The sequence below is a fragment of the Athene noctua genome, chromosome 15, assembly GCF_965140245.1.
Source record: "Athene noctua chromosome 15, bAthNoc1.hap1.1, whole genome shotgun sequence".
Lineage (NCBI taxonomy): Eukaryota > Metazoa > Chordata > Aves > Strigiformes > Strigidae > Athene > Athene noctua.
The window spans coordinates 18,776,547-18,802,944 of record NC_134051.1 but is presented as its reverse complement, the minus strand read 5'-3'; the positions used below and the strand labels follow the sequence as shown (position 1 = coordinate 18,802,944).

The 26,398-nt window shown below is 40.7% G+C and overlaps 1 protein-coding gene across 3 annotated transcripts in view; it reads right to left on the bottom strand.

The window, feature by feature from the left end:
- The window catches only part of GTF3C1 (general transcription factor IIIC subunit 1), a 43,919-nt gene that overhangs the window by 6,591 nt on the left and 10,930 nt on the right, over positions 1-26,398 (bottom strand). Inside the window, exons 10-32 of one of the 3 annotated variants that reach the window (XM_074919409.1) lie at positions 24,797-25,008; positions 24,160-24,299; positions 22,335-22,488; positions 21,309-21,412; positions 20,886-21,070; positions 20,211-20,486; positions 19,079-19,224; positions 18,561-18,658; positions 16,931-17,027; positions 15,976-16,153; positions 14,428-14,563; positions 12,501-12,636; positions 10,621-10,702; positions 9,771-9,956; positions 9,054-9,211; positions 8,770-8,912; positions 8,476-8,557; positions 7,136-7,248; positions 6,150-6,212; positions 5,521-5,614; positions 4,528-4,700; positions 3,646-3,930; positions 708-961 (exon numbers count right to left, since the gene is read on the bottom strand). In XM_074919409.1, the coding sequence (XP_074775510.1) occupies positions 708-961; positions 3,646-3,930; positions 4,528-4,700; positions 5,521-5,614; positions 6,150-6,212; positions 7,136-7,248; positions 8,476-8,557; positions 8,770-8,912; positions 9,054-9,211; positions 9,771-9,956; positions 10,621-10,702; positions 12,501-12,636; positions 14,428-14,563; positions 15,976-16,153; positions 16,931-17,027; positions 18,561-18,658; positions 19,079-19,224; positions 20,211-20,486; positions 20,886-21,070; positions 21,309-21,412; positions 22,335-22,488; positions 24,160-24,299; positions 24,797-25,008 (3,495 nt within the window). The remainder of the gene's footprint in view (positions 1-707; positions 962-3,645; positions 3,931-4,527; positions 4,701-5,520; positions 5,615-6,149; positions 6,213-7,135; positions 7,249-8,475; positions 8,558-8,769; positions 8,913-9,053; positions 9,212-9,770; positions 9,957-10,620; positions 10,703-12,500; positions 12,637-14,427; positions 14,564-15,975; positions 16,154-16,930; positions 17,028-18,560; positions 18,659-19,078; positions 19,225-20,210; positions 20,487-20,885; positions 21,071-21,308; positions 21,413-22,334; positions 22,489-24,159; positions 24,300-24,796; positions 25,009-26,398) is intronic. The other 2 variants (XM_074919410.1, XM_074919411.1) reach the window with 2 other exon arrangements.

Genomic DNA, 26,398 nt, shown 5'->3' with positions numbered 1-26,398 from the left:
AAACCGTAATGAGCCATCAGCTCAGCAGACCTGGAGGGCATGTGTGGCAGCAGAGATAGGAGAAAGAATTTCTATTTTAGCACGACTGCAATAGAAACGGGCAGGGACAGAATTAGACCTTCCAACTAAAGAGCTAAACTAAAAGGCTTTCCTGGATGCATCTGCGTTACAGCTGAAACGAAGATGCTCTTTAACAAGGGGGAGCACAGATAAATTACAAATATTCAAACTCTAAACATTAACAAAATGTTTAAATTATTGTAGGCAAAAGGCCAGAGACTGGACACCACTATTTCAGGCACATGCATGAGACAAGTAAATGTGAATTTCCATTCAAGGGGCTCTGAAAGATTTTCTTTTCTCTTTCGGAAGAGAGCCTGGGTGTGACATAATACGGTATTTTAAGTTGTAGAAGGGACCAAAAAACGTCCCAGAGAAGGGATAACAGAGCAGAGGACAGACTTGCTCTTTGGATTGATAGTTGCACACAACGTGAAGCACAGGCAAGGACTTGTTACCCACAAAAGGTGCCCCTATAAGTCAACAACCTGTTTGTTTTAAATTAGGAGAAAAAGCATTACAAGGCAAACTGCACGTCTAATGAAAAAAGAATTCCAGTTGGAGGAAATAAGTTCCTCAGCTGATGCATTCACTATCTTTCCTGCTCCAACCCACTTCTGTGCAAGTGAGGCCAAGCAGAAACTAACCTGGAGAGCTGAGTCTTCCTGGAAGTGGTGTACATCGCAGCTTAACCTTCACCTGGCAGGAATTGACCACAATATTGTCACTGGGACTCAGATTGCGCATGCTGACAATTCCAGGGGCATAGTAACCTCTCATCAGTAAGTAATTGGTATGAGATGCTTGACGAGCTTTTACTTCTATTCTCCGTTTGCCTCCAGAGCTGTCGTCTAAGTCATCGTCGTCGTCGTCATCATCCTCAAGTCCTTCTTTTCCTAAACTACAGCAAACAGAGGTGTTTTGTTTGTTTGTTGGGATTTTTTTCCACAATAAGATAGTGATGCATTACACTGAGCAGAGCAAGAACACCTGCTATTCTGCATTCTAGTATCCAGTCAGGAACAGCTGTGGGTATGTCCATAGCAGGCTGAGAACAAGCAACTACAGAAAATACACTAAAGGCCCCTGGAAAAGGAAACTCTCCCTTTTTTACAAACGTGTTGAAATGAACCCAAAACATCTCAGCTTACAGTGCCGAACCTCTGGTTCAGCAGAACACTTCATGAGGGAACATCTGTCAGAGACCGTAAGGGATACTGCAGTATAGGGCAGGCTGTGTTTTGTTTTTAAGGGAGAAAAAAGCATTACAGACCAAAGACTTCAGGTACTTTAGAAAAAAGACCAAGCCAACACCGCAACGCAAAAGGAACTGCAGACAGCCTCACGGAGTCACAGAATCACTCAGGCGGGAAAAGCCCCTCGGGATCAGCGAGTCCAACCCTCAGCCCGACTCTACAAAGTTCTCCCCTACCCCACATCCCCCACAGCTCATCCCAACGGCCCTGAAACCCCCCCAGGGATGGGGACTCCCCCCTCCCTGGGCAGCCTGTTCCACTCTGACCACTCTTTGGTGAAATATTTTCTCCTCCTGCCCAGCCTGAGCCTCCCCTGTGGCAGTTTCCAGCCGTTCCCTCTTGTCCTGTCCCTGATCCCCTGGGAGCAGAGCCCAGCCCCAGCCTCTCTGCAATGTCCTGGCAGGAGCTGCAGAGAGGGATGAGGGCTCCCCTCAGCCTCCTCCTCCTCACACTGAACACTCCCAGCTCCTGCCCTGCCTCCTCACAGGATTGATTCTCCAGCCCTTCCCCAGCCTCGTTGCCCTCCTCTGCCCTCGCTCCAGCCCCTCCAGATCTCTCTGGGATTGAGGTGCCCAGACCTGGACACAACCTCCAGGTGTGGCCCCCCCAGTGCCGAGCACAGGGGGACTGTCACCTCCCTGCTCCTGCTGGCCACACTAGTGCTGATCCAAGCCAGGATGCTGTTGGCTTTCTTGGCTACCCGGGCACACTGCTGGCTCCTGTTCAGCTGCTTGTCAATCCTTCTCTTCCAGACAGCTCTGCAGCCAGTAGCAGCAGCCAGGATAAATTCTTCAGAAACAAAGAGTCAAACACACAGTAGTTCTTTCCAGGACACATCCAAGAGCCATTATGGGTAAAGGCAAAGGCTCTGAACAACCTGATCTAACGCTGAAGCTGCCTCTGTTTTAAGGAGGTTATGCCAAAGACAACCAGTGGTTCCTTCCAACCTCATCTATGATGAGTTAGACCTTCTCTTAAAACACATTTAGAACCAAAAGGGAACACATCATTTAGAAAAAATTGTGCAAGTACATAACCGGTAGGAAAACTGGACTCAGATGCCTATACTCAGAAATGGGACTAGTCCAGGGTTTAGTTTTAGTATTAGGGTATTTCTGCTAATGGCTTGGCTGATAAAATAGCTTATTAAGTCTGCAGGGGATCACCGAACTGGAGAGACTGCAAGGATATGAGGAGACAGGATTTCCATTCAGAACATTTCCAACAAACTGGAGAAACAGTCTGGAAAAGAGCAGGGAGTAATTTCATATGGACAAATGCATGTTATTTGTGTTACAGCACTGTGCACCTCTCCCTCCACACTAAGAGGAAACAATTAATTAGATAAAGGAAAAGAAAACTTCTTAGAGTGAATCACAAGAATCATAAACTGTACATGAATCACCGCATGGGGAGTTTTGTGCTTTTTTTTTTTTGGGCAAGACCACGGCTCTTCATCATCTTGGGATGTATTAGCAGGCTATCACCTACATAACGTGATGTAATTGGCACAGAGCTGCCAGCAAGAGCATGGCATTTGGTTTTTGACATCACAGTTCAGTACAGAGGAAAATACAGAGACACAGAGATCTGGATAACATGAATAACATACCAAAAACACAAGTAAAGGAACTGAGGCTGCTCGTTTTAAAGAATAGCATATTATGGGGAGGAGGACTATGATAACAATCTTCAAATAGGTAATAAGCTGCTCTAAAGAGAAAGAGAACAAAGTATTTTCCATGTATATATACAACAGGAAGCAACAGGTTAAACTACAGGAAGAGATTTCAGCTGCACTCTAAGCACACACGCACTGATTGTAGGGATAACTACTCACAGGATTAGACTGCCTAGGGAGAGAGTTTCAATTTCAGTGGTATGCAATTACTGGAGGCTTAAAAAAACTTCAAAACAAACAAATCAAAGAGGAGACAATACATAGAACCAATATTGTGGAGACAGGTTTCACTGATAAAGCTGAAAGCTTGTTACTAATCCTTCTTAGTCTTTGAAATGGGAAGGTGCAATATTGATGAGAGCGCTTGTCCAGCACCCGCTGCTCTCCTCTCCACACTAGCTCTGATGGCAGTGAATGTCCAGCAGTTTAAAGGCCACACGTGTGATGAGAAATGCAGTACAAGGCTACAATGACATGCACTAACTAAAAGTGTCATTAAGCCTTCGGAACGCCCCCTCAGAAATCAAAATCTAAACAGTATCACAGTAAAACATGCCACAGGTACAGGCATTAGCATTTTCTGCCCTGTCCAATCTCATTCAAGTTACCCCCAAAACCACATTTACTAATAGAAATAACAGCGTTTACCTTTTTATCACTTCATTTTCCACCATAGTGCTGTCCACCACAACTATCTGCTCTGGGATTCTGACATTCACAGATACAAGTCCCAGGGAGAACAGGGAAAGCATCGCCACACACTGGCCACCAGGTCCGTCCATAGGAAAGGCAATCATGCCTTCTGATGCTTTGTTTTCTTGATCTTTAAATGAGAAGCTGTCTGGCTGGTCTGATTTTTCAGCATCCTTGAGCTTCTCGAGGAACTGAAAGGACTCTGTGCAGATTGTACTGGGAAACCGCCACGTAAAAACTCTGGACAGAAAGACAAATTCAAAGAAGCATGAACTTCCCACTGTCTCTTCTCACTGCATATGAATTTTAGAACCATGGTAGCACAGAGCAGTCAAGTTCCATCCTAGAGCTGGTGACCAAGTACCTTCTACATCAGCTTTCACAGTCCTTTTACTAGTTCCAGAACATTAAGTATTGATGCACCATGAAAAGGTCAGGTACTGTATAGCAAATACAAAGCAAAGATGTCATCTTCTGCCGGAGCACTGAATGCATTTACAGTTAAACTCTCCTCCCCACCCTGACATCCAGGCACAGTGCAGCGCAAAGCACCTGGAGAGGAAAAGCAAGCAACCATCAGAATGACAAGGGTGCTAAAGAATTCATTCCACTACCCCTAGAACTGTGGTGCTACCTCTCCTCAACTCCGTGTGTGTCTTTGGAAAGGCTTGCCCAGCAAACCTGGCTCTGTTCCCCGCACAGCCCTAACTGCTACCCCAGCAGAAGGGCTGTGATGGTCAGCTGCTTTGCTCCAGACACTCCACATGCATTCTCTCCTCCACACCAAGCATGCCTGGGTAGATTATTTGCTCAAACATAAACAGCTCTGACACCCACCTGTAGTAACTCTGAGACAGCTGATAGGACATGGGTACAAAAGGCAAAGCCCGGCTTTTCTTTGGACCCAGTGTGTGGTTTACTCGGCGGCGATTGACCAAGCTTCTCTTCTGACACTCCAGGAAAGCCTTCACAAGAATGTCATCTTGGTATTCCCGGTACAAACGAAACGTCTGCAAAAAACTCCCGTTCAGTGTCAAAGGCAGCCTCGGCTTTGAATCCCCTGCTAGTCACCTACCTGAGGTTTGTGTTAACTAAATTAACATGAAGCTACAAGCCAGAAGTGATACATTTACTTAACTACACTATTCTATTCTTTTTATGGGCTTCCAGACTTTCCACGGTAAATGCCAATTAAATTAACTAAATACTATAGAACACTCAATATTCATAACGGGATCAGGCTCCCGCTAGAATGACGTAGGTAAAAATCTGCAACACTTTTTGGTAGACTTCCCATCACTTTACCAGGAACACATGCTTCTATGAGCTTGGCTTTCCAGGCCCCACGCTTGTCTGCTGATATTAAACTCCCTTTGAACTTCTAACTTTTTTTTTTTTTTTTTGAGTGCCTGACTGATAGATGGTGTATTTTTGTGGTCCCCAGTGCTGAAGGAGAGGCTCCCCAGCACCAGTGTCAGCACTAGGACTGTCTTTGTGCTGTCTCCTCCAGAGTGTGCTTCCAACTGCTCCAGCGGGCACGGAATCATGATACAGTTTGACCCAATGGGGAGATGTGGAGTTTATTTCATAAAGGTTTTTTTGAAGATTGCTTCAACTTTACATCTTGCAATCTCATCCTCAGACAGAAAAGCAACGTACTGAAAATCTGCCTAGAATATACCATTTCCTAAAAGCAGAAGAGAATAATCTCCACAGAACGGATACAAATCTAAGCTTCTAGGATTCTTTTCTCACATCTGAAAAAGGCATCTCTCAAGGTAGGAAGGAGAAACTCTTTAGGATTGTACAAGTTTGGTCCAGATACTGTACCTGAAACGACTGGCAAGATTTCATCTGGTTATCTGAGAGTGCCAGAGTGCTCTGAATCAAATTCTGTAGCACTAGAAAATGAATATCATAGACACTGAAAGGAAAAAAGGAAGGGTTTATTAATGATGATTTTTGAGCATGAGTTACCTAACTAATTAAACTAGCACAAAAATATACAAGCTCAGTCACCTGCCTCTGAAATAGATGCACAAAGGCATGAGATCACTACAGCTGAGGATCATTCATGGAAAGGAGCCTGTCACGTTTTCCCTGACCTTCCACCCTGAATTTCTGGATCAGTCCAGATAAGCAGATACAAAACAAAGTTCTCTTTGTTAACATCTCCTCCTCTGAAGGTATAGCACCCCTACAAAACATACACAGTTGTCCTAATGATCACAGACCACCACTTTGAGAAAGGCATTGCTGCTGGCATTTTATTCATCAAATCTATAATCTGTCAGAGGTCCCTACAGCCTTGTGAGAGTATTTGTCTATTAATAAATTTGTACAGATGAAAAATGTACTGAATTAGAAGACTATATATATACACCCACGACTTTCACAGATGTGAGGGCTGACATGACCTTGGAGTCCTAATGGAAAAAAACGGTGCTGCTGTTACTCACCTGCTTAGACTATCCTCTTTTGTGTTCTGATTTGTGTCTTCTCCGATTGCCAAAACTCGAAATCTAATTAAGGGAAGGGAAAGGAAAACACTGAAACAAAAGTAACATTCCGTGATTTTATCTCAACCATGAAACCCAGAGGCTGACAAGTGCTAATAAGGCAAATGCTGGAACAGCGCAGTGCAACTATCTGCTCCAGCAGCCCTCGGTGTAAGTGTCAAAAATGAAAAGAACTGTTCAATCTCCCTCACTCCACTAAGCTATCTGCTGACAAGGAGATAAAACACACGGACAGAAGACAGTACAGAACTGTATGGATTGGCTACTCTATGAGGTTTTGGACATCCAGTTACCATGAACAGCACTTCTGCTGTAACATACAGCTCTTCCCAAAGTAAGAATATTTTAAAAGGTGATAAATTTATCATGAAATAGTTTCAGACTCAAATTTTCACACTTTTCTCCAAGTGTTATTTATCTTGAAAGAGCTTAATGATCTGGGGCTGGAGAACGCCATGCAAGGATGAGTGCTCTTCTATATCAACAGTTCCAGCAGCACTGAAATGATTTAGCTGAGCAACCCAGCTTCAAATTGTGATATAAAATGGGGCCAGTTAATCTGAAAAATGGTAAAGGTAAGTCTTCTGTTCCATTAAAATGTTACACCTGAGTACCAGCATCTCTAATAGCAAAAATGAGAATTTGACAATTTATGAAAACCTGACATCGTGAATTTCTGGTTTACGAAAAGTCTTCTTTAGCAAAATGGGAATGGTTTAAAATAAGCCAGCTTAGGTGAATAACTGAAAATTAATTATATATATTTAGGAAGTATGGATTCAAAAGAAACGTTCCTTGCTGTGTTTGCTGAAACTTCTTTTGATACAAAGAGTACAAGTAACAGAGGGTGTAAATCATGCACAGCAGAGGTCTGCTCTGAATTGCCCTCCCCTCTCACTGTCTCAGCCCATGTGCAGAGTCAATACCTGGAAAAGAGTTCCTGCAAAGTATCAGGAATCTCAAGTTTAGGGTTCCCCAGGGTTGAACTGAATTTCTCTTTCAGCCTTTCCACAAACTCTTTGAACTCCTTCGCACAAACCTTTGAAAACAAGAGAGAGAAACGTTATCAACCTCAATTTCTCGGGGTGGAAAAAAGACACTCTACTTTGGAAGTGTTCAAGAAAAATTCTCGTAGAAATAGCTGGTTTTGAATTATCGAGTCAGAAACATTATACCACACAAGAGAATGCATGAAAAAAGCTCTGTGGAGGTTGTGTTTGCTGATAATTACTTAACAGTTGCAGGTTCTGTCTGTAATCACGCTCACAGCTACATGCAGCCCACCGTGAACATATTTTCTAAAACCAATTACACTGAGTTAACAGCGTAAGATCTCTTGCTAGAGAGTTTTGTTTAACCTTCTTCTTAAGTCTTTGTTTCTCTTCATACCCTTCACAATCTTTATCGTGTTCTCCGTTACATCTGTTTGTACAGTCGTGGCTCGGAGGACACCTGTTACAGGAGAGGAACGGTCCCGTATCTCTCTGGAAACAAGTTTTTATTTGCTTCCGCAGACAGATTTCAGGGATGGGGACGCATGTTTATTTCAGCAATGTCTCATCAGTAACAACTATTCTTCATTGAAACAAAAATGAATCTAAACAGAACTGGTTGGGATTTTCTGACAATAATATGAATTGTCATTCCTGGAGGAAAACAAAGAAAATCTTGTTGTGACACTGTCCCAGCTGTGGAAGAGTTTTGAATTCAAAATGGAATTGTTTGCACCGAAAGTGTAAACAACTTTTCAGTTTGAAATTGTGGTTGATTTAAGCCATAAAAAACTGAAAAAATAAATAAAATCTTTTCACCGATCAAATCAAAGCTTCTCTCAGGAAATTTGCTTACATTCCTGCACTCACCCACAGAAGCTAAGGCAGTGTTTTGACATGCAAGAAGAGTAAAAAATAAGAAGTTACAGAGCAGAAATGTTTTCTTGCTCAGATAACAAGGAGGCTGAGAGGATAAAAAAAAAAATATCAGTGCATACAGATGCTCAGTCATGGATGTTTATAAACAAGCACACTGAAGAAACAAAACTTTGTTGCACAGCAGTGCTGTTTATGTGCCTTTGGAAGGCTGCCTGTGTCCACTTTACTCTCAAAATAGCAGTGATGCTGCGTTTTTACAAGGATGCTATTTTTAACACAGCTAAGGGTACAAGGGAGAGGTAAGATATGAAATCACAGTAATCAAAACAGTGCAAGTACTCAGTAATCCAAACAGCGTGAAGTACTCTCTGACCTTTACAATATTTCCCTCCTACCTGTGGATCTTCATAATTATTTTCTCTATTCATGAAATCTTCAATGAGGGCTTTATCTTGGTAAACCTCAGCAAGGCAAACTCTGCAACAGACACAATTGAAAGTGTTGTACATAGTTGAAATTTTCCCAATTCGGTACAGATTTGATTGCACTAGGGTGCAAAAAAGTTGAAATTTATATTCACATGAAATAAGAAAAAAAACACAGGAGGAGCATATCCCTTCAGGATATCCCTTGATATCCTTTCAGGAGAATTTAGCCTATACCTAGAATATAGACAGAAGCCTTCTTACTTATAATTAAGATAGGTCTGTGGATTTCTGACAATATAACGAGCTCTTCGTCCAACAGAATGAGAAGTTTTATCGAGGGACTCCTCAAAGCTGGCATGCATGATATCCCGAACGACTTGCCATGGAACGAAGGGGCCTTTTACCTGTGTAAAGAACAAAAGGGGTTGGAGTTAAACTTCAGCTTCTGCATACACAAATGATGATCAGAACCAGGATGAATTCCTAGGACTGATGAAATGTGTGTTCAGTACACAGAGCCCTCGAGCAGGGGCCCTGCTGACTACCTTGGCGTTTAGCACATGACTAGCGATCCGGCACAGCATGAGCAGACTGTCCTCTTGCACTGTCCAGGTGACACGCAGACGTGTCATCCTCTGCAGGGCACTCTGGTCAGCTTCATCATGGTAACGGAGTCTTTTGCTTTTTTCTACAGAATTCTCTTCTAACGAATCCAGAAAAAAACCTGACAGTTATCTCAGCACTACATATTCTGATTAATTCAAGCTCCTATCACAAACAGTATCAGCACCAACTGGAATTTGTAAGAATGAAAGGCAGAAGTAGAGAAGGAAGTAGCAGTTCAGAAAGTAAAATGCATTAATACCTCTCCCCAGAATGAGAAAACAAGCACTTTAGTTAGCAAACTGTCTACTTGGAACATCACACCATGAAGAATCTTTAAGCCAGTTCTCAAAAGTTGAATGGCAAGGAGTTGACTTGGTGCAGACACGATCAGAATTTCTTGATTTGTACAGTACAGTAGTGCCACCATGATTCACACACAGGTAACAGTTACAACATGCTGCTGTTTTTCTCCAGAGCTAATATACAGCCCCAGGACATCGGAACCTCTTCACTGAAAGAGGCAACCCAAAGAGCTGGCCAGTAAGTTTCCATTTCTCACACTATGCAACAGTCACCATCAGCTTTTCTAAAGCAACTTACAGCAGGCCACATCAGGAAAAAGAAAGCTTCTTTTTCCTGATGTGTTAGTTACTTACCTTTCTTTCTCTTCTTTGTCTTCTTTCCAACGTCTTTCCTAAGCCTCTTCCTCTTTTGGCTTTTCCCACCTCTCACTCGTTTGGTCCGATCCTCGTTTGGTTCTTTATTTATTTCAATACACTCCTCCTTCTGGATGAATGACTCGGATGCTACCTTTGCTTCTCCCAAAACATTAATTTTGTTACCTAAAATGACACATATTTACAGTAGGGGAGCTTTAAAGCAATTACATTCTACAATATTAAGGTATAAAGAGCAAATGCCAAAGTTTCAATATAATTCAAAGACAGATGCCCTCTCAGACTCGCCCTTTGTTAGCCACATCATTTCATATCACTTCCTCAGCAGCTCACAGAATAAATCCCACATAAATGAGGAATCATTAAGTAATTACTAAGTCTAGCACACACTGCACAAACACAAGAGAACTGAGCTGAGGTTTGATATTGAACTGGAAGCATTTCATCCTCCTTAGCTTAAATGTTAGTCAAACAAAACATTGGTCCTTCTAGAATTTCTGCAAACTGCATATCAGAAATTACAAAGGATAAAAATTATTGCTCCATAGGAAAGGAAATTATTTACATATCTATTTTACTGCCCCAGACACATCCTAGATCACTGTTAGGAGACAGGAACAACCCACGTCACTGATACTGGATAAAAAAAAATTATTGTTGCATATATCCAGAAACAGGGAAGGAAATTATTTATCTATTTTACTGCCCCTGAAGCATCCTAGAGTACCACAAGGAGGCAGGAACAACCCACATCCTCCATACTGGGTTTGACAAAGACAGTAACAGCTGTGATAGAGTTCAGACCTCACCACCAGCATCACCACCTTACCTCCGGTACTGAGCGGAAGGGGATGTTTTGTTAAGAAGGTTTGGAGTCTCACTGTCAGGCCGTTTTCAGAAACTGTACTTTCCTAAAACAACACAGCTTTCAAAAAAGGTGATATGCAAAAGGAGCGCACTGGTTCTAACATCACTATACATGCTAACCTTTGAGTAGTGTCAGAAATGAATTTTCAGTATAAAGGAAAAGATTCTTGGCTCCAATGAAAAATTCATTTGTCTTATTACTACCACACATTTGTAAATCATAACATCCACTAGATTATGAAGGTTAGAACTTCAGCAAATCTCAAGTTTAAAAGCAGTCATCACTGGAAAAGAAACGTTTGATTCTTTCACTGCTACGGAGGCTGAGCAGAATTTTCTGTAAAACAGTATTTTTCAAAATATTTTACATTTCAAAGGAACTTCTAAAAAGCACAAAACCAAAATGCAAACACAAACATTGAGTAAATGCCTCCTATGCCATATTCTATCCAACTTGAACCTCAGCCCAAACTGATCGCAATGTATTAGAATTTTTGCCATTCTCAGCAAAACCCCTTTCTCTTGTGTAGAATTAATTGGTGATAGAAGCTTGTCACAGATATAGAGAGGAAAACCAAGAGTGAAGAACTGCAGGAAGTCCTGTTAATGCTGAATAACCAGGTGACAGAACAGCAGACGAAATGCAGAGTGGAACGATCCTGCCTGAGGTCAAACCCAAGCAACTCTAATTTTCCACAGACACTGATAGGCTCTAATTTGACCGCTACTTAGGGCAGGGCAATTACAGACAGTTGTGTGGAAGTACCTGTTCAATGCTTGGTAATGGTTAAAAAGCAAAGCAAATGTAAGGAATTCTTAGGAAAGGACAGCAGCACTACGCAGCTATAAAAATCCACGGTTGGCCACAGGCTGAATGCACTACGTGATTCTATTTTCACCTGCAGAAGGATATAGTAGAACTAGAACAGGTTAAAAGAAAGGGAACAAGAATGACTGAAGGCAGAACAGGTTCCATGCTGGGAACAGTTAAGTGATTTAGTAGATGCCAGTCTTTAAAAGAGAGATAATGATGGGAAATGTGAGAGATATTTACAAAATCAAGTGAAACAGAAAGAGCGATGGAGAATATTTTTTACAGCTTCCCTTAGTACTGCAATTATTAAAGAGCTTAAACCATCAAAAGGAAGTGGTGATACGTAACAGGACTTTGCAGCATGTTGCTACAGGAGATTGTGGTTACTAAAGATTTACACATGTCCAGAAAACAATTAGACACATTAGTCCCAGAAGACAAAGCTATTAGCAGCTTTGAAGCATCACTGTCAAGTTTAAAATGTCCTTGAGCCAAACTCGCAAACATCTGGCAGAATATTCTGAGGAAATATCGCTATACATCTACTTCACTCTTACAACCTTCACTACAAATCTTTTTCTGGCAACCACCGGAGACAGGGCATTAGCCAGAACTGGAATGGCCATCCTTATTTGCCTATGTTGGGCTTTCTAGTATTTTTTTTTTTTTTTTTCTGTGTGTATTTCCTTGTTCTGGATATTTCAGTTTTTATCTGACAACTTCTACATTTCAGGAAGGCAAGAGGCACCAGTAAGAGATCTAAATTGCTTGCTTAATAAAGTATTTCTCCTTTGGCTGAATACATTATCAAATTCAGTTCAGATAAAATTTCCATCCGATACTTTCATTCACTTCAGCACCAAGATTTACCACATTTGGCATTCATTTCTTTCCAGTGATGCAAAGCTGTACTAAGACACATGACTGAGAAAGCATACGAGCCCTAACATTTTGCTATCAGTATCTCAACCTTAAGAATATTAAAATTTGGAAAAGTCATTACAGTATGTAAATTGTAAAATACCCACCTTCCTAGTCTTATTGATGATGTAGCTCGTCCAGATCCAATTGCGTTTTAGATGTCCATAAAAGCTGGAATCCAGACCAGCAGCTCCTAACCCATCTCCAGGGATTGTTCCATCATCCACCACCTCTCGGCTGCCTCTAAGAGAAAGGGTAACAAAATATACAGCAATTATTTTGTAGGGAGCTTCTCAGCTGCTCTGAAGTGATGTGTGTGCAGCGTGCAGAACCTCTCCCCTTGCCCTCCTGATTGAGACAGGGCTGAGAAAGAGAGATGCTCCTTCCCTTACCCCTGTTTCAGAACTAGCAAGACAATGATTTTCCATTAAGTTTTGATCCCTGATATTTCATTACTAAGCTTTCAGTGCAAAGATGATGCCCAGAGCAACGTCATTATTGTTAACAAAGTTCCAGTGGCCACGTTAAACTCTGTTCTCAGCACTATTCCTACTGCAGCACTAGAGAGAATACCTGATGAAAAACTTTCTCAGGACAAGTGTGGGGAAAATCTTCCACAAGGGTTGAAGGCAATCATAACCCTGCATTTTTCACACTTGACTGTCAAGCACTGGTCTCTCCAGTTTTCCAACAAACACATTAAAGCTTATTTTAATACACATACGAGCCAAAAAACCCCAATGCACTGCAGTTCTCTCCCTGGAAAGGAGATGAAACTAGCAATGAATAATGGATGAACTGGTACCTTTTGCAATCGAACTATTTAATTATTAGTGTGGTGTTACAGTGCAAGAAGTCATGGGGACAAACTTTGTCAAAAAATGAAAAGGAAACTATGAAGAAGCTTTGCATATGCAGTAGATACGACAGCTCTGACAATCCAGTAATAACACCAAGTATTTTTGAAATCCTGTTTCACCTTGTGAAAGACTTTTTGAAAGCTACCATGAAAAGATTATTTCAGTCAAGCTTTCAACAGACAGCTCTTTCATTATAACATTACACCATCAATTAAATCAAAAAACTATTTCTTGACCTTAAAGACGTTTGCAGCCTAACTGCAAGTCACCACCAGATATCCAATTTAAAAGATTTCTTACCATACAATGGAGACCATATGTGAAAGCTGACAAGTGGACTGAACAGAATTTTTTGCTATCAGCAAGGATCAGTGGAATTAGGTTTCCTCAACTCCATTAATTTTTTTTTAAGATAACTTGATATATCTGCCTGTAACTGAACTAACTGAAAATACTTTTAAACAGACTGTTTATTAAAACAGAATAGAATATTGACAAAACTAAACCACAGTGGACAACACTCAATATAAAAAGTCTAACTGGCATCCTGCATGGCTGTCTCAGGTTGTAGGTATACAATCCTCTCAAGTGCTCTGGTTGTGATTAGGCAGACGATGAAGTGCTCCAGAGATCACTTCCAAATTTCATCAGTGCACACCAATATCATATCAGAAATTAATCTGTAAACAATATGCAGCAAATTGCAACACAGAGGACAGATTTCAGAACATGACACGGGAGCTACTGAAGCTATAGGGTACTTGAGATAGAAAAGTGATACTCATGATACAAAGCACAGGAACAGAGAAGCTTTACATTTTTCCCTTGTGTTAACTGTACTTAGGAAACATTCCTTCCCCCTCAGCTTTGCTTTCCCCAGGACTCTTGCAACGCACCTCTGTACTAGTTTGGAAGGAAATCTGAATCTTTTTCCCATTCCCTTAGCATGAAAAACTGCTTGGTAGACAAGTTACTTGTAAACATGATACACAAGTACGTATCTTTTTAACCAGATAGCCTCCGAATTACAAAAAACCCAACCCAAACCCAATCCCACAACACCCAACTGAAATGCTGGAGTCTTAACCGCATTTGCTGTTGAGTAACATCCTCAAACCCAAAAGTTTTTTGCCCACTCTATTCAATCAACAAAACAAAGATGAAGAGGACATACGTGGTATATTCCAGCATTGCACACTTTCGTTCCAGATTGTGTTTATCCACTGCCGACTCTTGTTCCATTTCTACATCTAGTGCAGTCTCCTCCCCTTGAAGATTACTCCTCTTGGAACGAGGACAGCGGACAACTCCTAGACACACAAATGGTTTCGACCATCAGCATGAGAAGTAAAACTTCAACCCGGTTTCAATCCACCCTACTATGGCAAACGACTGCTCCCACACAGTACTAATATTTTTTCTATTTCTCAATAAAACATGCCACCTTCTTAGAGAGGCTAATGGTGCGCCAGTTTATTTCCAGCGCACGGCATTAACTTGTCCAAAATTGTATTCAGGGAAGAAGTAACGGGAGGCTGGTACCCTTCATGAGGAAAAAAAATTCAGCACTTGACTGATATTCTAAGTGTGGATCACAGCCTTTCAGATAATCAACCATGTCAACAATCCTCAAGAAATGATGCGGCAGGTTGTGACTGCCGAAACACATTGCTGGAGATACATTTAGGCTATAAAAGAGGAGTCATGTGATAGTTTTATAGTAACAGAACTCGAAGATAGGAAGAAAACCCAACTACTGGCTTACTACTGCTTTTTGGCTGCCCATGCTACAAAGACAACAGGGCAGGACTGCATCTCTGCAGGTGTCTGATCTAGAGAGTGAATATAAATTTAAATCCAGTACAGAGCAATTTTCCCCTCAAGGCTTAACATGGAAAATACTCAACTGGAACACAACGCAGCTTCCATAAACATCCAAACTGGTGAAACAATGTAATTCCCACATTTTGGGGGCTAAAAGTAATCATGGTCTGGCTAGAGCCTGCAAAAGCTCCAACAATCACAAACACACTATCATTTGACAGATGTGTAAGGAGCCTTTTACACATAACTGCTTCCATGCAAAAGTAAGACAAAATTACAAATAGATCGTTTTACCTGGCTGCCTAAATTACAGAAATACAGAACAGAGTTGTCTAGGGTTTCAGGAGAAATATCTTAGCCCCAATTATTTATGTGGGTTTTTTAATGTAAACTTGTAGCTGTTTAAAAATGTAAAAGGACCAAACACAAAAATAAACTCAAAACAACCTGGGGTGCGTAGACTTCTTTAACTTCTGTTTCTTATCTAACTCAGGCTATCTGTTAGAAGGTTTAGCAACATCTTTCTAAGGAGAAGGGATCTCTGTTTAAACTAGTAGCGAGCTATGGTGAAAATACACTAGTAACTATATTCAGAAAGGCTCTTTCACAACTGGATTAAAATCTAACACAGCTATTACCAAATCTGATGCTTCTAACAGGACAGCAACGCTTTTCCATTAACAGTGCTCTGAAAATTTCAAGTGTATAGTTGTCCTTCCTGGATCTCAACTTCACAGAATTATTCTAGCTTTTTTTGAGACACAAATCGACCAGCCAAGAGAACAAAACATTGGAAGGGACAAAACAGAGCCTGCCTCACGTTCTAGAAAAGAAGGAGGAACCGTGGTACGTACAGCATAAGCAGTAAAGGTGGTAAGAATATACAGTTATACCCTACCCAGTGGTGTATTAAGGCAGACACACTGCAAGTCAAACCAGAAGTTTTCCACATCCTGCATGGTGTTCAGAACGTATAAACGTCTCTCAAACGGGCGGCTGCTTTGAGCCAGGTTATAGTGGGGGTCACAGATGGTGGTATCAACAATCACAGCGTTTCTCTTCATGTACACAAAGACCTGTCAAATACAGTATGTTTCAGGCTGGTAGGTAAAAATAATTGTAATTCAATCTACAGAAATCTACAGAACACACAATTTAATCGAATTTAGGACTGTTTAGCATCTTCTCAGTCTTTGCTATTTTGAGGCAGTACTCCAACAGAGGACACAACCCTCCCCACCCTACTGCATTCTAGTACCAAGCTTCCCTTGTCAGTGATCCAGAAATTTCATTTATAGATTTCGAACAAGTTTCTTTTCTCCCTTGTGCACAAGATAGTCACTCTCTGTGGAAACTTGGAATATTTCCTACAAGCTCTCATTCAGGATTGGAATAAACGTGTCTGGGGACTAGTTATCTTTCTTATCCTCGTAAAGTACGTTGGGGCTACCTTCTCCTTTGCATGTGCTCTCTATTTATAAAAAGCTGCATATGAATGTCATTATTTTACTCGGATCAGTGCCTTTATTCTGTGTCAGACATCCAATGCCTAACACCTTGATGGAACAGAATGTGGCATGCTCATTTTTCATGAAGTGCTGCCTGTCTGAAACCTCCCAGATCATTAGTGTGTGCAACATTCAACATTATACATTTCAGTACTGTCTTTCCAGATAAAGAGGCAAAAATTATCCGTACAACTTGCAATATGTCACTTAGATCTGGAGGTTTACATACATATCGGAAACATCAGTATTTTACTTAAATAGGTAATTACAAACTCCAAATCCTGCATTTGTTTCACTGGACAAATAAAAAAATCTAGCCATTATTCTTCATGTTGAAAGAATTACCTGGTCTTTGTCTTGAAACTTCTCTGTTGGGCCAAACTGTATGAGTCCCATATAACATAATCTTTGAAGGTTTTCCACCACTGAAAAGATGTACCTCCTGCAGCAATGTTAGGAGGATTACAATTAGCACTCATGAAAACTCTAACAACGATGCCAGAAAACATGCCATTTCCAGGCAGCAACCCGAAGTTTCAGGAAACCCTGCTTTTTTGAAACACGGAGTTTTCAAATTTCTAAAGTGGTGTTTTGTTTGAATTGACAGCTTACAGAAAATATATAAAATCCTCTCCTCAAATCCTAAATACAATATTTTAGCCAAATACTAACTAAAATTTTGTTAGCAAAGAACAAAATTAGCCACAAATACCATATGTAAAAATGAATCGAAGTCAGAACACCAGCGGATCTGCAGAGAGTTTTGTGTTATGAAAAGACATGAGTAAGACAACATGACTGCTAAATATGGGCTGATAAGCCTTCATGTGTGTACAAGCAAAGAACTGGGCAACAATCCTTGCAGTTGCAGTTGCCTAGAATTACTGCTCCAAGAAACTTAGAGCTCTGGCAGAGCAAAAGTGCAACATTGCCCATGCTGTATATGGCAAAATTCTGGACATTTCAGGAAACTTTTGCAAGATCTAGTTTCTGAGAGTTTGTCAAAAATTCAGCTTTGCCCACATTTAACTCAGCAAGATCTGTGCAGTTAAATGGGAATTGTATTTTGGGAGGAGTTTTCTCTGGGGCTCAGAAAGACCATTTGACAAGCTTAGAAATACTGAAGCAAATCTGGCTGAGTTAGAAGTGAATGGGGGGGGCAAAGTGACAACTTGGTTATGTGTCATACTGTTTTGCATAAACCTATCAGAAAGAGCTGCAGATTTCAGAAAATACCATAAATCCAGTTTCCTTGTTACTAAGGTTTAGCAATAATAGGTTAGGAATTGCAAACCTGAGCTGGCCACAAGTCCTGACAGCTGACATTGTCTGTCACTATTCACTCAGCAATGACATGTTTGCAGGTTTGCAAAGTGACATATAAGCCTCCAACCATCCTAATTCTGTTAGCAATGACTTTCTGGGAAAACTAATACGGTGCTGTTGATTCCCCCTATTCAAATAACTTTTCATTAATGTTGCTTTCCCTTAGTATCTTCAGTCCAATCTCAATTTTTAAATCTCCTAGATGAGGAATGGCAAACAATGGCAGCCGTGCCACTGGGAGCATGAGTAGAAATGGAATGGTATGTATAACAGGCAGGAACTGCGAAGTGTGGCATCTTCTGAAAGATTTATGAAGGACAGCAATATTTAGACTCTATTAAATTCTGAATTTAGCAGCAGTCAGGAGTGTGTTTTATACGGAAGTAACATCCTGCTGATGAGTTATGAAGGACAGAACCTCCCAGCACTCAAACACTGCCTGACAGCATGCATGAATATTGTTTATTAGTTTCTTACTACCTTCTATTTGTGAGAGAAAAAATACAATTTGGCACACTATCCTTAGAAGATTGATGATCCTTGTCTTAAGTAACAAAGTTCGCTTTGACACAAAAAGGAAATAACTGAGAAAACAGTCAAACACTGGTGTTTCCTCCCTAGAGCCATTTACTTTGACTCATCTGCTTACCTTTTGTAGAGAAGCTGCTGTCGGACTGACCTTGGAAGAAATCTTATCAGAGTGTGCTTTTTTAGTGGATCATTTAAAAAATCTTCCAGACCATCCACCTAGAATTATTTTAGAAGTTAATCAAAATGTGAAATATAACTAACGTTTAAAAGTATTAAGCTTTGCAACCAGAACCGTCCACTGAAATATTTTCTAAGCAAACATTACTGCTTTTGTAAAATGCTTAAACGTTATTCTTGTTAATCAACGAGGCAGAATAATCAGGGAGATTATAAAAAGCTCTTTGCAAACCATTATCTTAAGAATTTGCAGTATTACAGGGCTATACATTTTTTTCAGCATGGCTATAAAAGCAACTAACTTTTCTGTAAAAGAAACTATCAAGAACTAAAGTGTCTACTCTGCAATAGCTAGTTTTGCTAAAATAGACTAAACTGATATTTGTTATTGCTTGTAGGCATAGTTTGTGTTATCAGACTTTAAAGTAAAGCAAATGTAAAATAAAAAAAGCACTATACCTTGTAGCTGACTTGTACTATCTGAACAAAGAGTGAGAGGGGCAAGCAGAGAAGAATGTCACTAACAAGAGCCCATCCAAATCCAAACTCTCTGTGAACTGGCAGAGGAGGGACGTAGCGCATCCACGACATATCATCCACATACACTAGGAACAAGAAGACTGGCTTAGATTCAGATAGGACAAGCCTAATACTTAACACTAATAGCGTTCTGCTTGAACACTCACCGTAAAACATTTGGCAGCTCATAGTCTGGAAATCTGAAAATCTAAAATGACCTGAGAATTATCTAGGCCATTGATTTTCAATCTTTTTTTTGAAGTGGGACTTTTACAGGTCTTTTTCAGGGTTTGTGAGGACTCCTGAAAAGCACATTTAAGCCTACTAACAGTAAGTCCACCCTTCTCTCTTAGCTTACACAGACATTTCAGAGGATGCCTGAAAGCAACCAATATAATGAATTCCCATGTTCTGAAGTATGAAGGTGGCACTTAGACCACCCGCAGAAGATTCTGTCTTTCACTAAGGTAATCTGTTCCAAGACTTAACTATCCTTAAATATTAAAAAACCCCACAACAACTACTGAATACCCCAACTTCTTATTTCTTTTTCTATACCCAATAGCATGGAGAACAGTTTATCAACTACCTCTAACATGCTTTTTTCACTTTGGAAGACTTGTATCCTGTTCCCTTTACTATAACTTCTTTTTTGAAAAGAAACAGAAGGTGGCAACATTTTCTAAGTTAGTTTAAGCAGTAATTATATAACTATGGCTTCAGTGTAGATCTTTCCCTAAGAAAATGAAATCTAAGCCATTTCTCCAAATTATTCCAAATCTCCGAGATTATTCTGAATTCAAATCCTGCTCTCTGACTTACTAGTAAACTTTCCAGATTTTTATCACCCACAATTTGAGTCTACTGTATTTCACTACCCAGAACTGGGCCGCTATATGACAACCCTTTCAATTTAAGAACAAACCGTTAATAATGGCTGAGTATTTATTTCAAGCATTTGTGTTCCTGCCTTCAAGTGTTTTCACTGAAGTCATATTGTCAAACAGTTATGGAAATACTGCACTGAACCATGGCAAAGTCTGTAGGAAACTCAGGGTGTGCCATTTCTTACCTGTTTGATTAGGCAACTCTACTTCAGTCTCCTGCACAGAGATTTCAGGATTCACCACAGTTGTCACAATTTCTAAGGTGCCATCTGGTTGTGGTTCAAGTACAGCTGCACTCACATCCAGCCCCTGTTTGCTGCCTTTTTTCTCACCATCACTACCTCCTTTTTGCTGGGTGCCATTTAAAGGGTGCCCATAAACTAAGTACCAGAGGAACATGTGCACCATTCTTAAACGGGGCATTTTGGGAAGAAAGCCAAGAGAACGCCCAAGTCCTGGAACTGGGAGGGAAGATTAAGTACCAAACAGAAATAAAAAGAGGATTAGAACAGGAGAAATAGATACCTCTGCAAAACTGGTGTGGAGAAACCTGTAAGGGAAGATGGGCAGCTGAAAGTAAATATTACAAATAACATATAAAACATAACAAATACAATAAACATTACAAATATTAAGTCACAAGGAGTAGCGAATATAAATATTGAAGTTTACAACTGTAAAAAAAATAAGCAGCTAGGAAAACACTGGATAGTGAGATTGCTTTAGTGTAAACCCAATTTGTCTTCTATAAAAGAAGAAAAAAACCCCAGTTGTACCTTAGGAAAGCCTAACATCTCAAAGTGATTTTTAATAGTAGATGGGAAAGTGAAAGATGACAGAAAAAGCAAAGGTAGCTGTACCTGTAACAGGGTGATAATTTTTTAGCTGTGTTATGCCCATTTTTTCATCAGTTTTTCTTGCCCGACTATTATTATCAGCTTTACATGAGCTTTCTGGTGTTTCTCCCGAATCAGGAACTGCCTCTTGCCCCAGGTTTTCTTCCTCAGCATGGTCCTGGGATGTTGGTGTCTGGGGAACTTTAATCCTGTATTAAAACCACACAGCACTATGGTAAAAATTAAGCAGAGTTCAATTCCTCTTCTTTCCTGACTTGAGGAGATGCTCAGCATCTTGCTTCATCTTTGTGCTTCCATTTCTCTCTTGCTAAAGAAGATACTTTTCTTTTCTTTTGCTTGTTTTGTGTTTATCTCCTCCGCATAGTTCTGCATGTACTAGGTAAGCCAAGTTCCCCACAAGCCATCCAAACCATCATTGCAACTTGCCTGTTTGCGGTGCTTGAGTTGGAGATTCGGAAACGCACCTGCTCGATGGCACTTCTTACGAGGGAGTCGTTAGGACTCACTGAAGGATGCACAACAAACTCTACCTGTTCAGAGGTAGAAGACAAACAAAACATATTTATGGAGATATTGGCTCTTAATCAGCTGCATAAATGAACAGACAGCTAATTAACATTAGCCACGATGGATGAATCCCATGAAGGTTTAGTAATCCACAGGATATTAACACTTTTGGATCAAAACTCCCATTGCTAGTTTGTATTAAACAAGAGGCCAGACTGTATGGTCTCTGTACCCATAAACAGTTAATATCCTTTCTACAAACGTCAGGTTTTTGGGTTTTAATCATCTGAAATATTTGGGGAACAAACACTTATGCAAATATTAGGCTGAAAGGGATAAATGAAAAGTCATACCCCATAAGGCCAAACCACGCACAATTCAGATTAATAAGATTTTCTGTGCTCTGCAGTAATTGTGCAGCAAGTAATTTTCTAAAGATTCTCACATTTCACACTAGAGCTACAATGACAAGTCTCAGCTTTACAGCTACATTTTACATCCATAAACCTCAGTAACAGCAGATTTAAAAAAAAAAATAGATCACATTCTAGAAATTTCAACTCAGAAGCTAACTTAAGATTTCTCATATACTCTCAGTTTTCAAAAGGGAATTAAACAGAATTGTGTTGCAGCCTGGCAGTGCAGGGAGAGAACCACAAATTGCATAACTGGTAAGCAGCTGAATCTCTTAGAAGGGAGATTCAGAGACTTGATCTCTGAACTATTCCTTGGTCTCACAATTATCTGCAGCACAGTAACTGAAAGCACTAATCTGTTTTTCACAGTAGCTTAGTTTGGGACATGTAGCTTCTGGGCAGCTTGACTGTGGGTTCTGCTACAAAAAGTGAAGTCATCCATGTATGTCAGCAAAAAGGACCAAAACATTTTGATAAACCAGGAGGTTGTGAGAAAAGCTGCTTCTGCTGCCAGGATTTGTGCAGTCACCTTTTTACTAATGCCATCTTGAATAACTGTAGTACGATAGAGTCTGAGGAGCCCCTCTCGTGCAAGCTTCTGTACCAGTCGTATGATAGACTTTTTGCAGCATTTCGTGGAGACACCTTCTTGCTTCTCTTGATCCATGACCATTTTCTGAAGCCTAAAAGATGCAAAAAATACCATGCATTTTAAGCCCAGCAATGCTCCAAACTGCCTAAGCCGTTTGTTAGAGGATCCAAGGCGAAAGGATATTTCCTTACTTCTAGCAATTACTGCTCACTTCCTTTTGCTGTAGATAACTGGTAACTTAGCTTTGAATTTCTGCTGTATTTTCTTTGTAATCAAGCTGGTCCTTTTCAGGTGAGGACTGCTGTTCTGCTGACAGCAAATTCTCAATGCCTGATTTCTGTGTACATACTGCAGTTATGAATCCAGCCTCCCTAAGGTCAGGAAAACCTACAGCTTTTTCAAGTGGTGATTAAACATACACAGTTTATATTTCCACTTGTGAGCTCAGTTCAGCTTGGGGCAGAAAGAGTTTACTTAGTGGCGTTCAGAGCTCAGAAACTGCACATGCATTCACAACATAGATACTCATATCCAGCTCACTTCTTGCCTTGTAGCAGCCTGCAGGAGCGTGCTCTTACCCCAGTCTCCTAATGCTGGTTTTGATGCACTTTTTCACAAACGCCCCAGGCCCTACTTCTGACTCTTTCAATCCTGAAGAGTCAATTCTGAGAAAGATACGGAAGGGTATTAAAGGAATAAGGCCGTAAGTGAACATATACATGGACTTCAACTTTATCAAAAGACAACCATATCCTGGTAACCAGCAAATTTCCTTGGCAGAGACTGCGAAGGGGCAGAACTTTCACTGGTGCTGAGGGAACCTGTGAGCTACCTGTTGGCAGCACTGAAGGGGACAGCAGAGACCCAAAATATCTTCTGAGCGTGCACATGCATGTGACTAGATCAATCAGTGATGAGCTGCCAGAAGACAAGGCTCTAATTTTACAACACTGCAATTGAACTAGATGACAGGTTTCAAAACTCTCAAACCAGAAGAGAACAAGGCCATGATTTCTTACTGAATTCCTAAGCAGGCAGCCCTGTGTGTCTTGACGTGCCAGGATCTCATGTGCTGACACAGAAGATGGATGGTGCAATCCTATCTGTGACAACAGAGTCCTGCCAGTTTGGAAGCTGGGACTCCAGGACAGCACCAGAATTTCCATTTCTCTTTGGAGGTAAATCTTAAAAGGCTGAAAGATGTTATAACATTCAGGGAAGTATCTTTAGTCCAGACAAGGCAAGTCAGAAGACCTATAACCACATAACCATGCAAAGAAAAGCAAACCAACGATGACTGACATGAAGATAGGAGTCTCTACAATCCGTGATGGAATAACACATGAACATGGTTGTTGAAACCATGCAGAAATTAAAAAACAAACAACTTATGGAGATGAAAGAATCCTCAAGCAGGGAGGTGCTGTATCTTACTATGTGGCCCCAAGCACTGGCATACTGGGAGCAGAAAAAAAGTTCTCTGATCTCTATTTATGGGACAAATATCATATAAAAATTCACTTGTGTAATTATCTGCACAGAACTATTACTGCTTCCAAACAGCTGATTAATTTTTAAGACGCAGTATAACTGCAACCTCCCACACCTTCCGTGTTCCAGCCTCTGCGGCATTACAGCATATAGAGCCATCGGGGAGAAGAAAAGCCAACAATGGAATAAGCACACAGGTTACTTGCTGAAGTAGTGATTCCACTACCAGAATGCAGCAGGCCCCCAGTACACAGTTCTCAGACGGACTCACGTGAACAAACTTTCAATGAGCCGGAGGTTCCGGACAGCTTCCACAATGAGATTCCGGCGCTTCAGCAGCCTGTACGTTTCATGAGACCTCTCCACTGCTGTAGCTTTGGAACGCTTTTCCTTCTTTGGGCCACACATCTTCTAGTGCATAGTACGGACAAACCAAAAATTTTACATGAGCTATTCAATGTCTTCAGCTAAACATTGGTTCCTTGCACAGTAGCATCTGAGGAATTCTGAGTTTTGATGTATTTATTTGTAACGAACTAGTCAGATGAGGATTATCTTTTATTTCCCCTTCAGAAGCAGGGAGACAGACCAGCTGGTATGTACCACTTGTGTGTACAGACAGACATTAAGTGATGACATGCATTAAATCAACTCAGGGGATCGGGAGAGCACAAGGGAACTAACCCAGAACTGTATTTTGGACCTCTACCTCCTTATCTCCTGGAATAATTTTCACTTAGAACTACAGTGCAGCCAAAATATGAATGTACTTTGAAATTAAATTTAAAAACCCAAACCAATCCCATAAATGAACACAAAAACTATAGCTTGAAGTCTTGCTGTTAAAAGTACATAACTTAGCTCAGACAGCTGTACCAACAAGAAAATAGTAAGACATGTAATCTTACCTTGGGGTCTTCGAGTCTGACCTCCTCCACCACAGCCACATCCCCATCTTCATCAGTGGAATGAGCACAGGTGGAAAGATTGGACTCCTGCTTTAGAGTTTCCAAAGTAGAACTCTCCCCTGAAACCTTGTCTGGGAGCTCATCGGGTTCTTCAAGAATTTGAGGGGAAGGCAGTTTCTTCCTCTGAGACTTCACAGCTGTTGGCTTTGAGCCTGGTTTAAGGGCAAACAGCCTTGTGATTATTCTGCTCTCAGCTTCTTGTAAACGTTCAGCCTCTCTCTCTAGAAAAGGCATTCCCCCATCCACCCAGGTAACTGTACTTAAACGCATTCTGCTTTATTTTTCACATGTTCTTCTACCCTGCTAGAAGCAGTGGTTTGACCATGAATGACTGCATTCAGCCTCCAAAAGTAATGTTTTAAAAAAAAAAAAAAAAGGGAACTCCCTGTCCTCAAATAATTCACTCCATGCAGAAGCCTCTCTGCAGGCAGACTTAGAAGACAATGAAGGCCCAGATTAGCTTATGCAGAAACTGCTGTCTGAAGAAAGAAGAGTTTCTGTCACAAAGATTCTCCTGTCAGAAACCTGAACTTACTGACTCAAAGCAGAACGAGAACAAGAAATTAGTATTGCTCCAAAGATAAGCTACATAAGAAATGGAAATCTGTTCTCCTCTTTTCCCTTGGAGTTTATCAGAGAAGTTGTAGGAACATTCAAATAGTTATATAAATTTTAAAAAATAAACCACCATATCATCTTTAAAATATGTCCCCAAAAGGCTGGTAGGTTTCACATTAAAAAGTTCCAAATTACTAAAGAAAAAGATGAAGCAGTTAGCTTCAGGGGACAAGGCATTTTTGTTACAATATGCTCAGGTGAGTAAGGCTGTGGGTCAAGTCATCCCAAGCCTGTTGCTGCTTGAAGGTAGTTAGTTACCATCTTACCTGGTCTTAGACAAGAAGTCAGTATTACTCTATGCACACTCACCCCACTTGAAAGTTCACACCAGTACATGAAAAAATACATTTTGCACAGACTCTAAGGCTCAATACCAGACATTTCCAACTGAAAAAAAGCCCACTGCTAAGAGGGGAAGAATTTTTATATGATACAATTTAAAAAAAATGTTAACTGGCTGGTGTGTCAGCTCCTGTGCCATTTCCACACCTAAGATGACATTTACATATCTGATGGAATGAAATGATGTGTTTTACAGAGAGGCACATCCCACCTTTTTCCTTAGCAAGGAAGAAATAGAGTATTTCAAGAAAGACAAAGTGTGTTCAAATCCCTTCTAAAGACTTCAAGGACGTTAAAAACTAAAGCTCTACCAAGACGGTGCTCTCTGATGGGCACAGCCCAAGCTGTAAGATATTTTGAAAAACAGAGCCCATGCCAGATATCTTGTCACTTCAGCACAGAACATCCAAGGAAGATATAAAATTTACCCAAGGATGCTGATCCTCTCAGCAGCTTAAAGCCAACCTGACTGCTAGCTACACACTGTCTCCCTGCTATGCTCGTTTTTAGCCACACGGTCCTGCCTCCTTCCTTGCAACAGTTTTGGAAGTTGTCTGACCCTCTTGCAGAATCATTTCAGTC